Source organism: Terrapene carolina, unplaced genomic scaffold (assembly GCF_002925995.2).
Source record: "Terrapene carolina triunguis isolate 2854851 unplaced genomic scaffold, T_m_triunguis-2.0 Scaffold193, whole genome shotgun sequence".
In the NCBI taxonomy this organism is placed as follows: Eukaryota; Metazoa; Chordata; order Testudines; family Emydidae; genus Terrapene; species Terrapene triunguis.
In genome coordinates, this window is record NW_020664544.1 from 2,259,121 (window position 1) to 2,276,800 (window position 17,680).

The window sequence follows — 17,680 nt, forward strand, 5'->3', positions numbered from 1 at the left end:
GATTAGCCTGAGGCAGAGCTGATCCTGCTCCACACCTACTGCTGCTAGCCACACCTTACTGTTATAATAATAAGAAGGAGGAAAAAGAAGAAAAATAATTGAACATGGTATGCAGTTGTTGTTCCAAATAACAACAGTGTGTGCAGACTCATAAATGGCTCAGAATTGACCAAGAGGAAACACATATTTAATGATGACACAATCCTGTTGCTACAGTCATTCATGTAAGGGAACTCCCACAGGGAAAGGCATAAAAAAGCTTAGGGAAGGTTGAGAAACTGCTCAGTCGGTGCTAGTAAGTCAAACGTTGTGTTAGATCCCTAATAGATGTGATCATGAACTCCAGCCAAAGCCGTTTCCAATTTTCTTCTGGATCCCACAGGGGTAGTGCAGGGTGTGATTTGGCTCTGCTAGGAAGCTCCTACAGACCTTCAAGTGCACATGGAGGGGCCATTGGCACATCTGTCTCCATTTCCTCCACCAGGCCTCTCTGGATGGCCTCTGGAGTGGGGGTATCTTGGGGAGCCTTTGGCAAGAGCCATGGGGATAGCATCTTTCTAGGCGGGAATGAGAAACAGACCATGCAAAACCTGAATGACCGTTTGGCTGCTTATCTGGAGAAGGTACGTTCTCTGGAAGCAGCTAATGTTCAGCTGGAAAGCTGTATCTTGGAGTGGCACAAGAAGAGGTCTCATGAAAAGAAGCGTGACTTCAACCAATATGAGCAAAACATCACTGACATGCAAGGACAGGTAAGTCAGAGCTGCATTTGGCTATGCCATTCTGCATCCCCCCTCTGTAAAATCTGGGTACTCCTTCAGGCTGACAGCCCTACTTTACAGAAGCATAAATAAAATATTAGAAACATTAATGAAAGTGGTTACCAGAGCTGTGCATAAAAGTCCATTGTGCACTCAAGGAGGCGGAGAGGGATAGGAAAGGGTGGAAGGAAAGAGAGGTGTCAGAGTCTGTAGATGTCTGTGATATATAGAAATTAAAATATTGTCAAATGTTCTTTTGAAGTTGTGGACTGATCTGCGATTTCTTGCATAACATGTTCTCATTGAATGCCCAGTGTGGTAAATCACACAAAGAAAACTTGTAAAGCAGGAAAAGTGAAGAGACTGCCTTATTTCAAAGGGGGAGAAAGGCAGATTGGACTCCCTAGGACTACTGGAGTGAGGGGAAGAGCTGGCCTATTGTGGAAAATAGGAGAATGGGGGGGTTAAAAGTTCAGAAAATCTGCAAAAGTCATTCATGAATGCCCCTTAAGAGCACTGACAAAGATACTACAAATCTTCCAAATAATCCAAATCTTGTAGGTTTTATACCGAAAAACCATAAAAGTCTTGTGTGTAGTCTAGAAATATGAGTCAGTCAGCAGATGCCATATAGAAACCATTACCTACAATTGTTCTTCCTCCTATCTAGCAGTTCCTTGCAGCAGTTCTTTGGCTATACCAAAGATACCTAGAGCCAAGTAATGAAATCACTCCTGAAATCACATGCAAAAATGATGTCACTCCAACATTCCCAATATAGCACTTTTGAAGGGGATAGGTTTTGCAATGCCTCAGGAAATACCAGAAACATAGAAGACCTCACAACACATTTGTAATGGAATGAGTAGAAATACACATTCACACAGGCTATTCTTAGAGGTACCTTTGTATTTCATTCACTGATTTCTGTGGTGGTGAAGGAGGGACATATAATGATCATATCCAAATAAAAAAGAAAAATGAAATGTCCATTCTAATTATGAAAACAGCACTGACAAATACTCTTTGGCATGTTTTCACTGTAACTAAAAAGTGAATTTATGGTTCCCACCACTATATCATATTAGCGCTCAACAATACTTCTTTCAAACTCATGTATCTAAAAATGTAAGAATAATATTAATCTGCATACATAATAAAATCTAATTAACTCAGTAATCATCCTGTGACTAATCAGAACAATTAACTTTACATGACCATATAAGGCAAGAAGCAAAGCTACTCCACAATGCTATGTTTTTAGTTTTTAAATGGCACTTTTTGTTGGAATGGGGCTGTTTAGGATTTCTTATGACCTTGAGAACTTTTTTCCAGAGATATCTGGACATTGGCATTAACTGGCACCTTTGCTGACTTACGGTAGGGAGGCCTGGGATTGAATCAACATGGATAAAACTTCCTTCTGACAGCTAAAGGTGTTCCCTTCAGGCAGAAGATGAGGGACACTGGCCCCAGGCAATGCATAAGGAAAGCTAGTTCTGCTGCTGCCTTGGCCTGCTCTGAGGATAAAAACAGGTCATCAGTCTCCAGGCCTGTCAGTTCAGCAGTGAATTCATTTTAAAAGAAAAAAAAATCTCTAAACCAGAGATAAATACTTGGTCTCCAGCTAAACAGATTTTCTCACATCTTGTATGAGAGCCCAGAGAAGTTCTGATTCAGGGGGGAAATCCAGACCTACAGAATTCACCCATGCCAGAACCTTTCTTAAGAAAGAAAGAGAGATTCAGAAAGATGAAAAGACCCAAATCATAGGATTGATCAGGATAAAGCTCTAAGTGAGGGAAGCACTGTACCACCAATATAACTCTTGTATCTACCATTCACAGGTAAGGTGGGTTATCCAGTAGTTACTAGCATCAAGCCTCTTAGACCAAGTGTGTATTATTTTATTAGTATGTATTATGTTATATACCATTCATCGAGGAGGTGGGATATCAGATGGCTATTTACAGTGGGCACCTCGGACAGCTTTAATCCAGAATTTTCATTTATTTTGGAAGGAACTCCAGCTAACCTCATCATTGCCACCATTGTGAATGACAATGAAATAAATATTTATTAATCATAATGAATTAATCATGTATTAGTCAAAGTGCCCATATTTTCTGATTGAATATGGAATATGTCCAAAAAGAGCTTGTATGAATATCCACCATCCATCCACAGAGCAGTAAAATGGTTATGGTATTAGACTACAGCTTGCAAATATTTACTGCCTGACCATGCCTCACAGTTGAGGACTTTACTGCTATTTTAGCTCTTCAAAATCAAGATCCCTCCTTACAATAAAACCTGGCATTTGCAGTTTCCTAAGCTAACAGCTCCCACCTCAGTGCATATGGTACAAATGATACAGGCCTTTCAGCATATTATCTAGTGCTTTGTTAAATCTACCTTTACAGCCTCAAACAATAGGGTTTAGTGTTGGCATTAGGGATGGAAGGTTGTTAAATTATAGCGGTTTTTTGGTCATGTAAAACAAATTGAAAGGCTCATTCTAGTTCTAAGCAGATAGATGTCCACATTCCAAAATCAGCAGCAACTAGCATTCTAATTGGCATTCTTCAGCTGTCCACAGTGCAGTGACAGTCAGTCCTACTTAGTATATTTCAGATTAAGTCCTTCACTTCTTTGCCTTTTAGATGCCATGGACAGAGTCTCTTTTACACTAAGGCCCTTACAATGTCATTATTTTTATTGTTGATTTGCTATATTATAAAACGGTTACAGAACTCAAGACACTAATGCAGCTTTCATTATGCTCTTCCACAGTATATTCTATAATGCTCAGGAAATGGGGTCAATTATTATCTTTATTTCTTTTCCCTGCCAGCAATAACAAACCCCAGGCTGCCAAACATTTAGGATATTATTGTACTTCTCAGCTGGCCTTCATTATGTCTTAGGGCAAAACATGAAATGTGCTGTGGCCAGGAATGTGCTGTGTATTCTGTATTATTGATTGATTAATGCATTCCAAGGACACCTTGATTTTTCCATTCAAAAGTCAACTTGGAGCACTTCAAGATATTCTTGTCATGTTTTATTTTTCCTGGTTTCTTGCTGACTAGGTGCAGAAAGTTTTATTTGAAAAACCACTGGATAAAGATATTTCTGATTTTACGAATATTTTCACCTTTTATTGCCATCTAAGTGTTTAGCGAAGGCTGAAGTGAGAAATTTCCCTGTGATTACCTCTTTTCTCCTCCTCCCCCTTAATTAGTAAAAGACTTGATATGTCACAGTTCTTAGTTCATGCTAATTACATATTAAATTAATGGTTTGGAGAGAACTGGATTGCTTTTAAGGATTTGGAATGGAATACTGAGCCTTTGACATTCACATTCAAACCTACCCCAGGTTGGTGGAGACTGAAAGCCATTACCTTTTGATGGGTTGCCCAGTATCTTCTGTAAAATGAGCTAGTGCTCTTACTTACTTCTGTTCCTTTAGAGCAGGCTTCCACATCACAAAAGCCACCACTGGAATTGTCACTAACTAATTTCACATTGCTGGTAGTTTTAACAAGGGCAAGAGATGACATTTAGTGAGACTTAGGTTCCTAAACACCTAGGTCACTTTTGAGAGTGGGGCTTAGGTTCCTAAGGAGTTACATACATCTAAATACCTTTGAGGATCTGGGCCCAAGTCACTAAGGTGCATTTGAAAATTTTACTCTAAATCCATTCACACTTCAAACAATAGGAATGGCAGAATAGCGAAAGACATCCACTATATGGCATATCTGTGGGAACTTAACTCTCTATCTGTGGTTTACAGATTGAGGATGGCAAGATCACCAATGCCAGTATTTTTCTGCATATTGATAATGCTAAAATAGCATCTGAAGATTTGAGTCTCAAGTAAGTTCTTTCTTGGCTTCTTCATATTTGTAAGAAGGGTGAAAGGAAATAAATCCAGGCTTTGTCCATGATAATATAATAAAACTTGTTTCTGGTGAAGTTCTTTGGTGACATCTGATCAATAAAATGAATGTAAAGCAAAAAGAATAGAGAGAAGAATGAGAACTTAATGTTAAAATTATAAATGATTGCTGAACAATCACGATTGACTCTGTTTATGAATCGTAGATCAGGGCCTGAAGAACAAGTTTTACTGCAGGTGTTTAATTCTTATCACAAAAAGTATGTATAGACGGTAAGGCTGAATATAAATTAACTCTGGTCTGCACCTCATCCTCTCCCCCAATTCAACCAAATTATTCTGTCTCCTGTGATCTTCAGTTCATTCTTCCTGAACCCCGAGCATGCCCCTCTCCCTCACTCCCTTTTGCTGGTCTCCACAGTGGGGTTGCCACAGTAACTGAATCAGTTCCTGATGAACCACTAGGGTGCCATCTCAGTGGGCAATACATAGTATTAAGAGACTTTTTTCAGGAAAGTCTAAGAAACCTGAATGGTTTAATTTGAATTGGAAACTTCCAGGCAAGTGTATGCACATGAGGGGAATTTACGTTATTGTAGGCTAGTTCCTGATGGACCCTGAACAGACTCCTCCATTCACCAAAAGACGCTCAGTCACTTAAGTGGCCTAGCACTGTAAGGCAATATTTTTTTTAAATGACTTTTTTCTTTTAAGACTCAAAACCCCAAGTCACTATCCCATACATTCTCTGTGCTTCCTTTCACTTCATTACTGGTTACCAAGATATTTCGTTGAACAGAACCACTAAAAATTGGAACTGTGAAGCTTCTTAAATGGAAGGGAATGTTGTTCTGTATAGGATTTCTGTGTGATTATCGCATTCTGAAGAGAGTCTGGTGAATTAGTTGGAGGAAACATTAGTTGACCCCACAAAAATTATAGCAAGGAAGAGATTTTGGTTTCTCTTATATTTGAGATTGGGGAGCAATCAGAGAATCAAAGGCCGTTTCAGAACTGAAAGTAACTGCAGTACCAGTTTCAAGTGTTGTTTTTGTCTGGGGTTTTTTTGCCCAGGAGGTGTCAACTTCCTAAATGTGGCTAACTTGAAGAGTTTTAAAGGATATTACTAGCTAGTTTTTAAGCAATTTTTACACACAGTGATTTCACCTGGCTTGTATGGCAATCACTCTGGGGCAAACTGCAGGAGACATTAAATTCTAGCTGCTGTTTTAAAATCCCTTATAGCAATTTTTTTTTAGTTTTGAAACCCCTATTTCTAGAGCTGTGCTAGTCATAAACAAGAAAATTAAGAAACTGCTATCTTGTTCATTTCCCTTTATCATATATGGGAGTGGTATGGTGACATTTCATTTTAAAGGATCTCTAAGAAATAGCAAAGAATATGTTTTTAAAAGAGCCGACTTTCTTGTGATTTGCCCGAGCATTTGCTTTTCTTTGACGCTATTCATCGAGAACTCATGCATTCACCTGTTCTCAGCATGCATGTTTTGCCTCCTTTTTCCTGGTAAAGATATGAGGCGGAGCAGTCTCTCAGGCAGGGAATGCAAATCAGTGTTGAGAACCTGCGTCAGGAACTTGACAACCTGACCATTGTCACGACAGATCTGGAAATGGAGATTGAAGGCATCCAGGAAGAGCAGATCCTCAGGAAGAAAGACCATGAGAAGGTAGGAGAAATCTAGACCCTAAAATCCTAACTAATACAGTTTTGCTAATGAATGGAGCAGTTTGTGTAATATCTACATCCTATAAATGAGGCAGATAATTCAAGGCCCACTTGTGCTCCTACTGAAGTCAATGAGAGTCTTTCCATTGACTTCAATGAGAGTTTAGTCCAACCCACAGTTTGCATTATACATGATCTAGTGGATTAGGATTGGACCTCTTTAATTCTAATCCCAGATATGACAATAACTCACTGTATGTCCTTGGAAAGTTCATTTTGCCCGTTTGCCTCTCATTTACCCCACCTGTAAAACAAAGATAATAAAACGTGCCTATCTTACAGGAATAGTGTGAGAAATAATTAGATAATATTTGTGCAGTGATTGCAAATGAAAACCACTGAGATAATTATTATCATTAGCTGATACAGCATCATTCATGTTTATGATCAGCAAAGCAGATACTAGCAATGTGGTGAAATTATTCGGATTATATATTGTGTTTCCTAAGGTATGAAATGATTGTTACTGGTGTGTTCGCCCCCAGATTTACCCTCATACTCTGGATATGTCAGTTCTGAGGTTTGCTTTGAGATTTTGGTTTCATCTGAACCCAAAGTTCAGAATTAAAGTTTGAAAGAGACTTGGGCAAGAATGAATACAGACAGATCAAAATTGAAGAAAATGTTTGCACAAATCCCTCCAAAGTAAAAACTAATTACTTTTCCAAAGCTCTAAACATAGCTAAATAGACAGTACTTAGTGTACTTAAGCCTTGACAATTAAACCTTACTACTCTGAATTCTCACTTTGTTGTTGTGCGGTATATGTTGCTACCTCCACACAGCACTGTGCCACTGCTTGACAACATGACATTTTCATGCTGATTGCTGTATTGTTGTCCTTAGTTGTTATCCATTGTAGTACCTAGGTACCAAGTATCCTGCTCAGTGATCATCATCTTTTAAAAAGTGGAACAGAAATCCAAAGGGAAGATGGTAAAAGATCAGACTTCCACTGACTGACTCACTTGTGTACCCAGAAATATTAATAAGCTATATTATAGCAATTTTTGGAAGCAGGACAACCAAGAAGGACGTTACTATGTCCAGTTAATCTGCATTTCAAATGCTGTAGTATCATATCTTGGAGTGTTGCTTCTGGGGGCGCTTTTGGAAATGGTATTTAAAACATGAGATTATGCTACATTGAAGAGAATTTTACCAAACCTGTTTGACTTATAATTATGTTGTTTACACAGTAATTATATGTTTTAATTTGACTGCTCCTCTAGTAATTACACTGAATTTTTATAATCTTCTCCTGTAAACTTGGCTATAGTTTCATAAATACTATGTATGCTCTGAAAGGTGAAATTATAATTAGAGTTGAATGAATCTGGATGGTTTCAAGTTCCATTCAGATAAACATCCAAATGTGGCAATACTTCTTTCAAGTGTCTTGCTTCTAGAAATAGTATGAAAACAAGTTTTTTTGCGTTTTTTGTTGAGTTCTCTGACCCAGTCCTACATGCACTGAAGTCATCAGGAGCAGAAGCAGGCTGCTGGTTTTGGCCACGTCAGATACACCATGACATTACCTACCCACAATATTTAATCAAACTTTACTGAACCTCCCAAAAAAGTTTTGAGCACTGGTTTGAGTCACATTTTAGATAAAGATATATACTGGCTCTTATTGTGGCCAGACTAATTTGCAGACCCATAAGAACAACTGAATTTATCTGGAAAATCATTCATCTCAAGTGGAGAACAAACTATTTTATCACCCAAGAGGTGGTCTTTCCAGTTTAAAGTCATGTCATGGAGTCATGTTAGTGGATGACCTGGGGGAAGTTGCTTTGCACTGCTCTTGTCCATGCTGTACCTGTTTTGTGGATATAGAGGACTTCAGTCTCCAGGATCGTCAGTAGAACATCTTTCACCAACAGAATATTAATTTTAAAAAGAGCAGTCAATAGGGCTTGCAGATTGTCTGCACCAGTCTCTGGTGAACAGAAGCCCAGCAACCGAGTGGGGATAACCAGAGCTCAAAAGTATTGGTATATAGATATCAGAAAGAACAGCTTGCCTATGGAGGCATACTTCCAGCCCTAGGTTCTTTGTTAAGTATGTCTACAAAGCAAGAAAGTGGGGGAGGGGGTTGTAGGTTGGAATGAGGCAGCCCTTATAAGAGTTTAATCTTTTGACTGGTATGGGTGTGAGACTAGTGAGATAAAACCAGGGCCGGCTCTAGAATTTTTGCCGCCCAAGGCAAAAACAATTTTGGCCGCCCCCCCCCCGCCCCGCCCCGCCCCAACTCCGCCCCTTCCCCCAGGCTCTCAAGTCTGAGAGGGAGGGGGAGCAGCGGCGCACGAAACGGCCGCTCGGGATCTCCCCCGCCCTCCCAGATTTGAGAGCCTGGGAGGAAGGGGGAGACTCCGAGCGGCCGCGGCGCGGGCGCCGCTCCTCCCCCTCCCTCCCAGGCTCTCAAGTCTGAGAGGGAGGGGGAGCAGCGGCGCGCGAAACAGCTGTTTCGCACGCCGCGGCCGCTCGGGATCTCCCCCTCCCTCCCAGGCAGCAGCAGCGGAGGTGAGCTAGGGCGGCCCGCGGCACATTTTTAGGGGCGGCATTCTGGCGCCGGCCATGCCGCCCCTAAAAATGTGCTGCCCCAAGCACCAGCTTGTTTGGCTGGTGCCTAGAGCCGGCCCTGGGTAAAACTGATTGGATCTGGCATCTACATAGAGGGTTCCACACCTGCCCTGATGGCTTGTAGTATATTTTGCAGATTAAATATATATTGTGCTGTAGACAAACAAAAATCACGTACATTTTTAGGAAGTGAACTCTTCCATTATGGAATTTTGCAATAGGAATAAAATCAACTTCCTTTCCAGCCAGTCGGAACTCCCTAATGGTTTGGGAGCTTCCATGATTGTCTTTGTTGCAGCTGATTCTGCACAGTAATTTACTCACATTGTCATATGATAAAATAGTGTTCCAAAATGTTGGGTCTGGAATCTGAAATAAACAGTCAGATGAGTAAATGCTAAAACCCAGATATGTGTGTGTTCCCTTATTATAAATGAAGAGTCAGTGCAGGCAGTGCACTTTCCTGGCTGAACAGAGAAGTGGTATGAAAATACAAGCTTTTACTAAGAAGTTAAGAGACCACAAAGCATAGGTAGGTGAGAGTCTTTCTGCAGGAAGTGTAAAGTAATAATCTTTTTTTAAAAATAATTTAAATAGATTGCTCTTTTTAAATTAAATCACAGTGTGTTTTAAGATTATCCAGGTCAAACTAGTGTGAGATAAGCAGTTGTTAACTGTGTGTATAACAATTAATTCACTATAATGAGACTAGTCTTTTTGTGCTACTTACTGAAAATAGGAACGAAGGGGACAAGGTGAGAATGGGAAATTCTTTGTCATCATTTTCATAAATGTGTCTACTTATTTTCTCTTCTCTGCTAATATGAATAGGATATGGGGGAGCATCATTCATCAAAGGATTTCAAGGTCAATGTGCAAGTGAATGCAGTGCCGAAAGAAGATTTGGCCAAGATTTTAGCAGGGATAAGAAAGGATTATGAAGCCATTATTGAAAAGAACCACCAAGGCCTAGAGATCTGGTACAAAGAGCAGGTAACAAAGGAGTACATCAAACTTCCTCTGCTGATTTCACAGAGGCCTATTTGCATAAAAGATTGACCAGTATCAGTCAACTTTTCAATTACTTTTGCTCCACAGACTGCAACTGTGTCCCCTGCGGCAAATATCAGTCCAGAAGAAATACAGAACAATGAAAGTGAAATCAAGAACCTGAGGCGGACTTTTCAGGCCTTGGAGATTGAGTTGCAGGCACAATTTAGCAAGGTATCTTCTGGGGAAATCAATGGCAGGTTACTTTTTATCCAGTAAGTTCTCCAGGAACACATACGTTCATCCAAATTCTGCCCTCATTCACACTCATGAACTACATTGACTTCCGTGGAGTTATATATAAATGAAAGCAGAATTTGACCCTTTTTGTCTATATTTAAACTCATGGACACTTGCAAAGAAGGCTGTTATACCGCCACCATGTAGAAAATTCATTAGATACTTCCCTTCTTGTGACTGCACATGGAGGAAACAGGAGGAAATGAGTGAGATGACCTGGAAGCCAGCCAGTAAGGTGCTCCAGTGGGGGAAGGGGAAAGGCTGAGGAGTTTGCCTAGTGGTCCAAATGTCAGGTTTGGAAAATCATAATATGATATGTGAAATCCTACTACCAACAGTCACACACACTAGGAAAAATATTGGCTGAAAATCTTAAGAATTCCTCAGATTTCCCAGAGATTAAAGTTCCTGTGTCCATGACATGGAGAGCTTGGAGTAACACTGTATAATAAGAGGAAAACTGACAAAATGCTCGAAGAAATGTCTCATTTACAAAATATAAAAGTGTATTTTGCAACTCCAGAGAGAGGAAATCCGTAACTTCCAAAGTCAGTAATCTAAGGTTAGAAAAATTCTGATATGCCATTGTATAGTAACATGTATATTTGCCTCCCTTTTTTAAATTAATCAAAAAGTACCCTTTGTGATTTGCTAACACCCCAGATATAATCTTTAAATTTAGAAAAAGTTAATTACATCATAAAATGCACATTTGGTGTCAACCTATTGTTTCCTTTTCATTTTAGACCATTGTAAAAACAAAGAGAGTCATAGAGGAATTATCATAATTGAGCTGCAAATATAACCTTAACATTTCACCTTTCTAAAAAAAATTCTGGATATGTCAATGTTATGTTAATAACTTTTGCAGAGGTTATTAAGAAAAAAGAAATGTGACCTCTGAAGATCATATTAAAAAGTTATATCCAGAAAGAGGAAATATTTCTAAAATTTAACTTGAGATTTATTTATGTTTACTTAGTCCTTGTGGATACCAATTTCAGATTGATTATGATAGCTAATGTCTGAGAAGGGCCTGATTGATCACAGTATGAATGCAGTTTTATGCCAGTGTAATTCTGTTTAAAACAGGAGCTATATTGTTGTAAAAGTGAAGCACCACAGTGGTGAATCAGGCCAGAAAAGTGCTAAGTATTATTACTACATTACTGCTGTTGAGAAATAGAATAATCAATTGTTTGACCAGACTTTGATTTATTATGAAATATACTCTAGAGACCAAATAACCAATGTCAGTTGGGTTTATTAATATGTACAGGAAAAAGGTTCTATATCAGGGGTCGGCAACCTTTCAGAAGTGGTGTGCCGAGTCTTCATTTATTCACTCTAATTTAAGGTTTCGTGTGCCAGTAATACATTTTAACGTTTTTAGAAAGTCTCTTTCTATAAGTCTATAATATATAACTAAACAATTGTTGTATGTAAAGTAAATAAGGTTTTTAAAATGTTTAAGAAGCTTCATTTAAAATTAAATTAAAATGCAGAGCCCCCCGGACTGTTGGCCAGGACCCGGGCAGTGTGCCACTGAAAATCAGCTCGCGTGCCGTCTTCGGCACACGTGCCATAGGTTGCCTACCCCTGTTCTACATGATACCCAGCTCCAAAGAGCCATCCTATGTAGCGATGTTACATTCATCTTACATAGATGGTGTGCTCTCCACTTTACACTTTTCAGCTGGTATCATTTATATGATGATTTTACAAGTTACACATCTCTTTACAGATCACTAAAATCCAATCCATCAGTTTGTCTCAGTTCGCTAACTTCTTGTTCTGTCCCTTCCTTATCTTTTTTTTTTTGGCTACTAGCATTCCAGGTACTGGTCCATGAAGGTACTTCCCTAGCATGTACTAAGACAGAGAACAAATATACCTTGATTTTGCAAGTTTCCTTTCTGTTTGTGCCAACTGCCTACCTAATCAAACGCCAAGAGTTATGGTATACTTAGACTATGGTAACAGGATTATTGTATAGGCCAGTTTAGGGTGTATCACTATTACAATATTTGTGCTTAATTTTATTGTTGTTTAATAGATAGATAGATAGATAGATAGATAGATAGATAGATAGATAGATAGATAGATATGCTAGCCAGCATATATTAGTCAACAATGCGAAAATTCATTTTTGTACCTTTTTGTGAGGATTGTGCATAATTATGGAGATTGTCAGAGTTCAAGTCAGGTGGGATCAAAAGGCCGTTCCAAGATTTCCTTAAAGACTGACTCGGTTACCCTTTGAGCATGGAGAACAGGGATGGGATGATTTAGGCTCCATTCCTGCAATTATGCACATACAAAACTTTATTCATGTGAGTAATCCTACTGATTTCAATGGAATTACTTACATGAGTAATCATGCATGTAACTTAAATGTTTGAAGGACTAGAGCCTTACATTTGGAAGCTCTTCCAGTTAGGGACCATGCCTTCTGGTATTTTTGTACAGTATACACTGTAGCCACCTCATAAATAATGATACTAGTATTTTCTGCTCTTTCAGAAATATGCCCTCAAAGATACCTTGGCCGAGACCCAGGCTCACTATACATTTCAGCTCCAGAATATACAACAATCCATCTCTAACTGCGAGGAAGAGCTGAGTCAACTCCGCCAAGACATCAAGTGCCAGAACAATCAGTATAAGATCCTCCTTGGGATCAAAACCCGCCTGGAAAAGGAGATTTCCACTTATCGTCAGCTCCTGGAGGGAACTGCTGATGGGTAAGACAAAGCTAGCCTAATTTGGGTAGAGGAAAGGGGAGTCCTTATGTTTATGTAACTTATTTATTTATGTTTAATCAGTATTTGTGGGCACCATGAAGATGGTAGTAAACATTGGTATTTTTATGTGTATGGACCATAATAAAATCCATGAGACACTTACTGCACAGTGAAACTTGCATCGATATTATTTTGATTAACTACATTTATTTAACAAATATCTGAATGTATTGCTCTTGTGTCTAGTAATTGGGATACTTGAATTATTATAATATTTTGTATTTGTATAGTAACTTTCATCCAAGGCTCTCAGAGAACTTTAGAAATATATAAAAAAAATAAATTCACAATACCCATGTAAGGAAAGTACATTTAAATAACTCTATTTTATAGGTAAGGAAATCAAGACACAGACAAGAGAAATGCATTACACAAAGCTAGAATTCACCCTGTACTAACTGAAGCATCTCAAAGTCTTATAATGGAATGTGCTACGTACTGTGTAACACCTAGGCTAGATTCTTCGGGGCTGTGATAATTTAGTTAATTTGTTTATGTTTATATATATTTATAAATTTAACTAAAATTTATCTAAAACAAAATTGTTACTATGTTCTTACACTGTGTGTGATTCAGTTGGACTCAGGAAAAGATGGATATTTCACTAAAACGCTTAGTTATTTTTTTATTTCCAGCCCAATTTGCTGTCTAAAAAGAAGAATGGAGAGATGTTTGGATAGGCTTTGGATAATCGTCCAAATTCACAATTGCCTCCATACTGCATCTCTGAAGTTTTGCCCCTCACTAATGAATTATCTAGTCTATCCACTCTTTGACTCTATGAATCTCTGCATTCGGAAACCTCTTAGCTCACAGTTCTTTGTTCTGTCAATTAAAATTCACAACTTGCTTCAAACACATGAGACCTGGGAATTAACAAACCAGATGGAGGAAGATTATTAGTAATTAGTAGTAATTTACAGCTCTGCTGCTGAAACTCCCAGAGAGCACTCTCCTCCTAAATATTGAACTCCTTATCAGAAACCACAATGGGCCCAACACTAACCATTTATAGGACATGATGAAAGATACACTTTTCCTCAAAAGCAACAACAGTAAAAAACAAAGGAGAGCATTCAAAGTAGAAATGGCTGGACCCAAGAGTAATGAAGAGCAAAATCCCTCATGGTAAAAATACATGTGGTCAGTTTTTGGTTTTGCCCTTTAGATATTTGCATGATGTTCACATTAGAAATACCATTGATGGATATATGAATGGATACTTGAACTGAGAATATTCATTTATTTTACCTTCGTTTTATTATCTTTACAGAATAACAAAAAACTTTGAATCAAGCACTAAAGGTAAAAACTCCTTGTTTTGTTCTCTAGAGTAAATACTAATCACATTCACGATGGGTGAATTTTATTCCTATGGAAAGCTTATGCACAACTTAAGTCCCACTTAAGCCACATTTTGATATGGTTTAACTGGTGCATATATGTCTTATGCAGGGGTGAATTTCACTCCGTTTGACTACACTGCAATAGAAGGTGTGATTACAGCTCAGGTAGGCATACCTGTACTATCTTTAATCTAACTAGCCCAGCTAAAAATAATAGTGAAGCTAGATGTGGGCTAGGAATATGAATACATACCCAAGTGGATGGGGTGCACTTGTAAGAGCTCGCAATGAAACCAGTCCTGCTGCAGAGTCACTGTTATTTTTAGCTGTCCTAGCTAGATTAGAGATAGCATGGGTAAGTCTACCTGAGCTGCAATCACACCTTTCTGTTGCAGCATAGACACATCCTCAGTGTATGCTGCCGTGTCCACCAGCTTGTAGCCATTTCTTGGTACAGACTTCCCCAGTTACTGAAATACATCATCCACAGCTAAGACTCTAGCTCAGGCCCTCATGGTCCATAAGAGGAACAGCAGCTCCACAAGGCAAGCTAAAAAGTAGCATCCCCTTTGGCTGAGCCAGTAAGTTTGGGCTGTTTGTGCCAGCTGCAAGTCAGTGCTGTCTCACATATCTATAGACAAAATTTTGTCTTTTTCACATATTTCTTTTAGACACATTAAGACACTTTGACTAGAGACGTGGGCAAGTATCTTTATTTATGTGATAACCTAAAGGTGAACTATCTGGATGTGTCTATCATCACTCCATTCTGCGTATGGAAAAAATCTGCCTTTGTGAATTGGTGCCCAAAACTTAATATGCAAGCACCGAGTGGTTGTGTTTGTTTTGCATAAAAGGGGCATACTAATTTTTGCAAGAGCAAATAGCTGTGCCCACAAAGTGACAGTGAAAAACTGGAAGCTACAGCTGACAATTTAGCCCTAGCAGGGTTAGAACCTGGCATTAGAGACTGGAAATCAGTTTGTACCCTGCTTCAATACCAATTTAAACATACAGCATAAGAATGTTGCCATGTCAAGCCAAAGGTGAAACATACAAAGCTTTTGACTGGCAGCTCAAACAGAAACATTTCACCATTCACATGACGTACCATAAACCTATTTATGAACTATACTACCCCAGAAAATCTCTTCATGGCTATGTCAGGTCAGGGCCAATGAACATATAGCATTAAATTTTCAGCGGATATAAATCAGAATAGCTCCAATTACTTCAAGAGAACTATGACAATTTACCATATCTGTGGATCTAGCCCATAAACTATGTACAAAAGCAAACTTTCCCCTGCTTGGTTTCTTTTCAATACTCCTCGTGCCTAATAAATCTCTTATTTACTTCCCTTCAGAACATGCTGGAATGACCAGTCAAAAGCTCAAAACAATCACGCAGGACAGTGTGAATGGGCAGGTGGTGTCCTCCACCATAAATGAAATCGACCAGCAGATGTGAAGCAAGGCACATACTAGGCCCTGACTCTACCAATGGCCTAATATGTGGCCTTGGGGCAAATCTTTCATGCTCTGTGCTTCAGTTTCTCTCTGTGGAAAATCAGCATAATAATACTTACCTTCTTTTTGTAAAGCACTATGAGATCCACAGATGAAAAGTGTTATATAAGAGCTAGATGGTATTATCTTTTTTTAAAGAAAAATTCTTTTCCCATCAAGACATGGAAGAAAAGCTAGGTAATGAAAATGACTCGGGAATGTTGGTACTGAATGTGGTATGCATTTCTCACCAGGGCCATGAGTATGCGAACCTCCTTCTATAATTGACATATTGTTTTCCAAACTGACTGTAACTGAATGTGTATTTAATAATTTTCCACCTTCGCTGTCAGTCTCAATTACCTTTTATCTTTTACAATAAATCTCATTGTCTGTAATAAACTCTATTCAAATACTTTCGCTGGTAGTTGTTTTTTTACATTAAAAAACTAGAGGGTGGCAGATCCAAGAGGCCTGAAAACCTCGTGTGTCTTGGGCAAGTGTGAAGCTGGATGGTAACATCATCATCAATCATCATAATAATCAAAGAAAAGGGTTGACGCTGTGCACAAAATCCTACACTTGCCAAGTATATAAACAAGGTACATTAGGCATTTCCTGTGTACAACTTTTTAAATGTCAGGTTTTAAATATATTACTTTTAGCATTATTTTAAAGTATATTTTAATGAAATGCCCATTCTGGAAATGTGTGTTTTCTCTTGAAGATCAACTGTAGAGAAATCTGCCTGTAAAACCCTCCTTCCATCAGTCCATATAATTAAATTCCTCTTTTTCATCTATAGTTTAGAGTGAGTTTGTCCAGATACATCCTTCAGCCTCCATCTTTGAATTCCCAAATTTTCTCTGTGATCTGATTAATCCAACCCATCACTTGACTGTTTGCCTTCCTAACAGAAGCTCATATCCCATGTTGATGAGTGCTGTATAAGAACATAGACAGATAAATAGATGTCTATTGACATATCAAAGAATAGAACCAAGGTCAATCATATTATTTTAGGAGTTCATGAACAAGTGAGCTGAACTGGTTAAAAAATTTTAATTGGAAATTTTTTTAAATGAAAAATGGCTTTTTTTAAATCAAAACAGAAATTTACATGGGACATGTTTGATTTCAATGAAAATTTGTGGAGGTCATCAAAAAAATTTCAACTGAGAACTGAACATTTTGGGTGTTTGGTTGCCAAAAACTGAAACATTTTCAGTTTTGAGGTTTTCATTTTTTCCCTCAATAAAAATCATTAAAATGTTGAAGAAAAATTTCAATGAAAACAAAAAGAATTCATTCTCATAAAAAATGTTGCAGGAAAAAATTAATTCTCAACAAACTCTAGTAACGAGGAGAAAGAGCGCCTGATTTTCAGATACAATGAACAATCTGAATTGCAGCGAAAGTCAATAGCAGTTCTGGATGCTCCGCATGTCTGAAATTCAGGCCAACAATCTCTGTGGCCAAGGCTTGCAGTTCATCCCTACATTTCACATCAGCACATTCACCAAATCAGGAGAAAATCCTGACAGTGATGGGACAAATGACAGTGAAGTATAATAAATAGAGACTCTGGCAAACAGAATCAACACAAGTGGATATTCAGCCAGGGAGGACTGGAAAATGAAGCAACAGAAGAGAGACAGCATGGAGAAGCATGAGCAACTGCATGTGATTTGCACTCCCCAGCACACATGCATACCAGACAAAACAGTTC

The 17,680-nt window shown here is 38.6% G+C and overlaps 1 protein-coding gene across 1 annotated transcript; it reads left to right on the forward strand.

The window, feature by feature from the left end:
* Positions 1–335: 335 nt before the first annotated feature.
* KRT23 (keratin 23) lies at positions 336–15,913 on the forward strand. The gene is made up of 8 exons (XM_026654785.1): positions 336–752; positions 4,563–4,645; positions 6,199–6,355; positions 9,835–9,996; positions 10,102–10,227; positions 12,817–13,037; positions 14,371–14,402; positions 15,810–15,913. The coding sequence occupies exons 1-8, from the start codon at positions 336–338 to the stop codon at positions 15,911–15,913; spliced, it is 1,302 nt and encodes a 433-aa protein (XP_026510570.1).
* The last annotated feature ends 1,767 nt before the right edge of the window (positions 15,914–17,680 follow it).

Excerpts from the sequence above, each read along its gene's own strand:
- KRT23 (XM_026654785.1), top strand. The coding sequence starts at position 336 with ATGAACTCCAGCCAAAGCCGTTTCCAATTTTCTTCTGGATCCCACAGG. Across the intron at positions 4,646-6,198 it reads TCTGAAGATTTGAGTCTCAA|ATATGAGGCGGAGCAGTCTC; the intron begins GTAAGTTCTTTC and ends TTCCTGGTAAAG. Across the intron at positions 9,997-10,101 it reads AGATCTGGTACAAAGAGCAG|ACTGCAACTGTGTCCCCTGC; the intron begins GTAACAAAGGAG and ends TTTGCTCCACAG.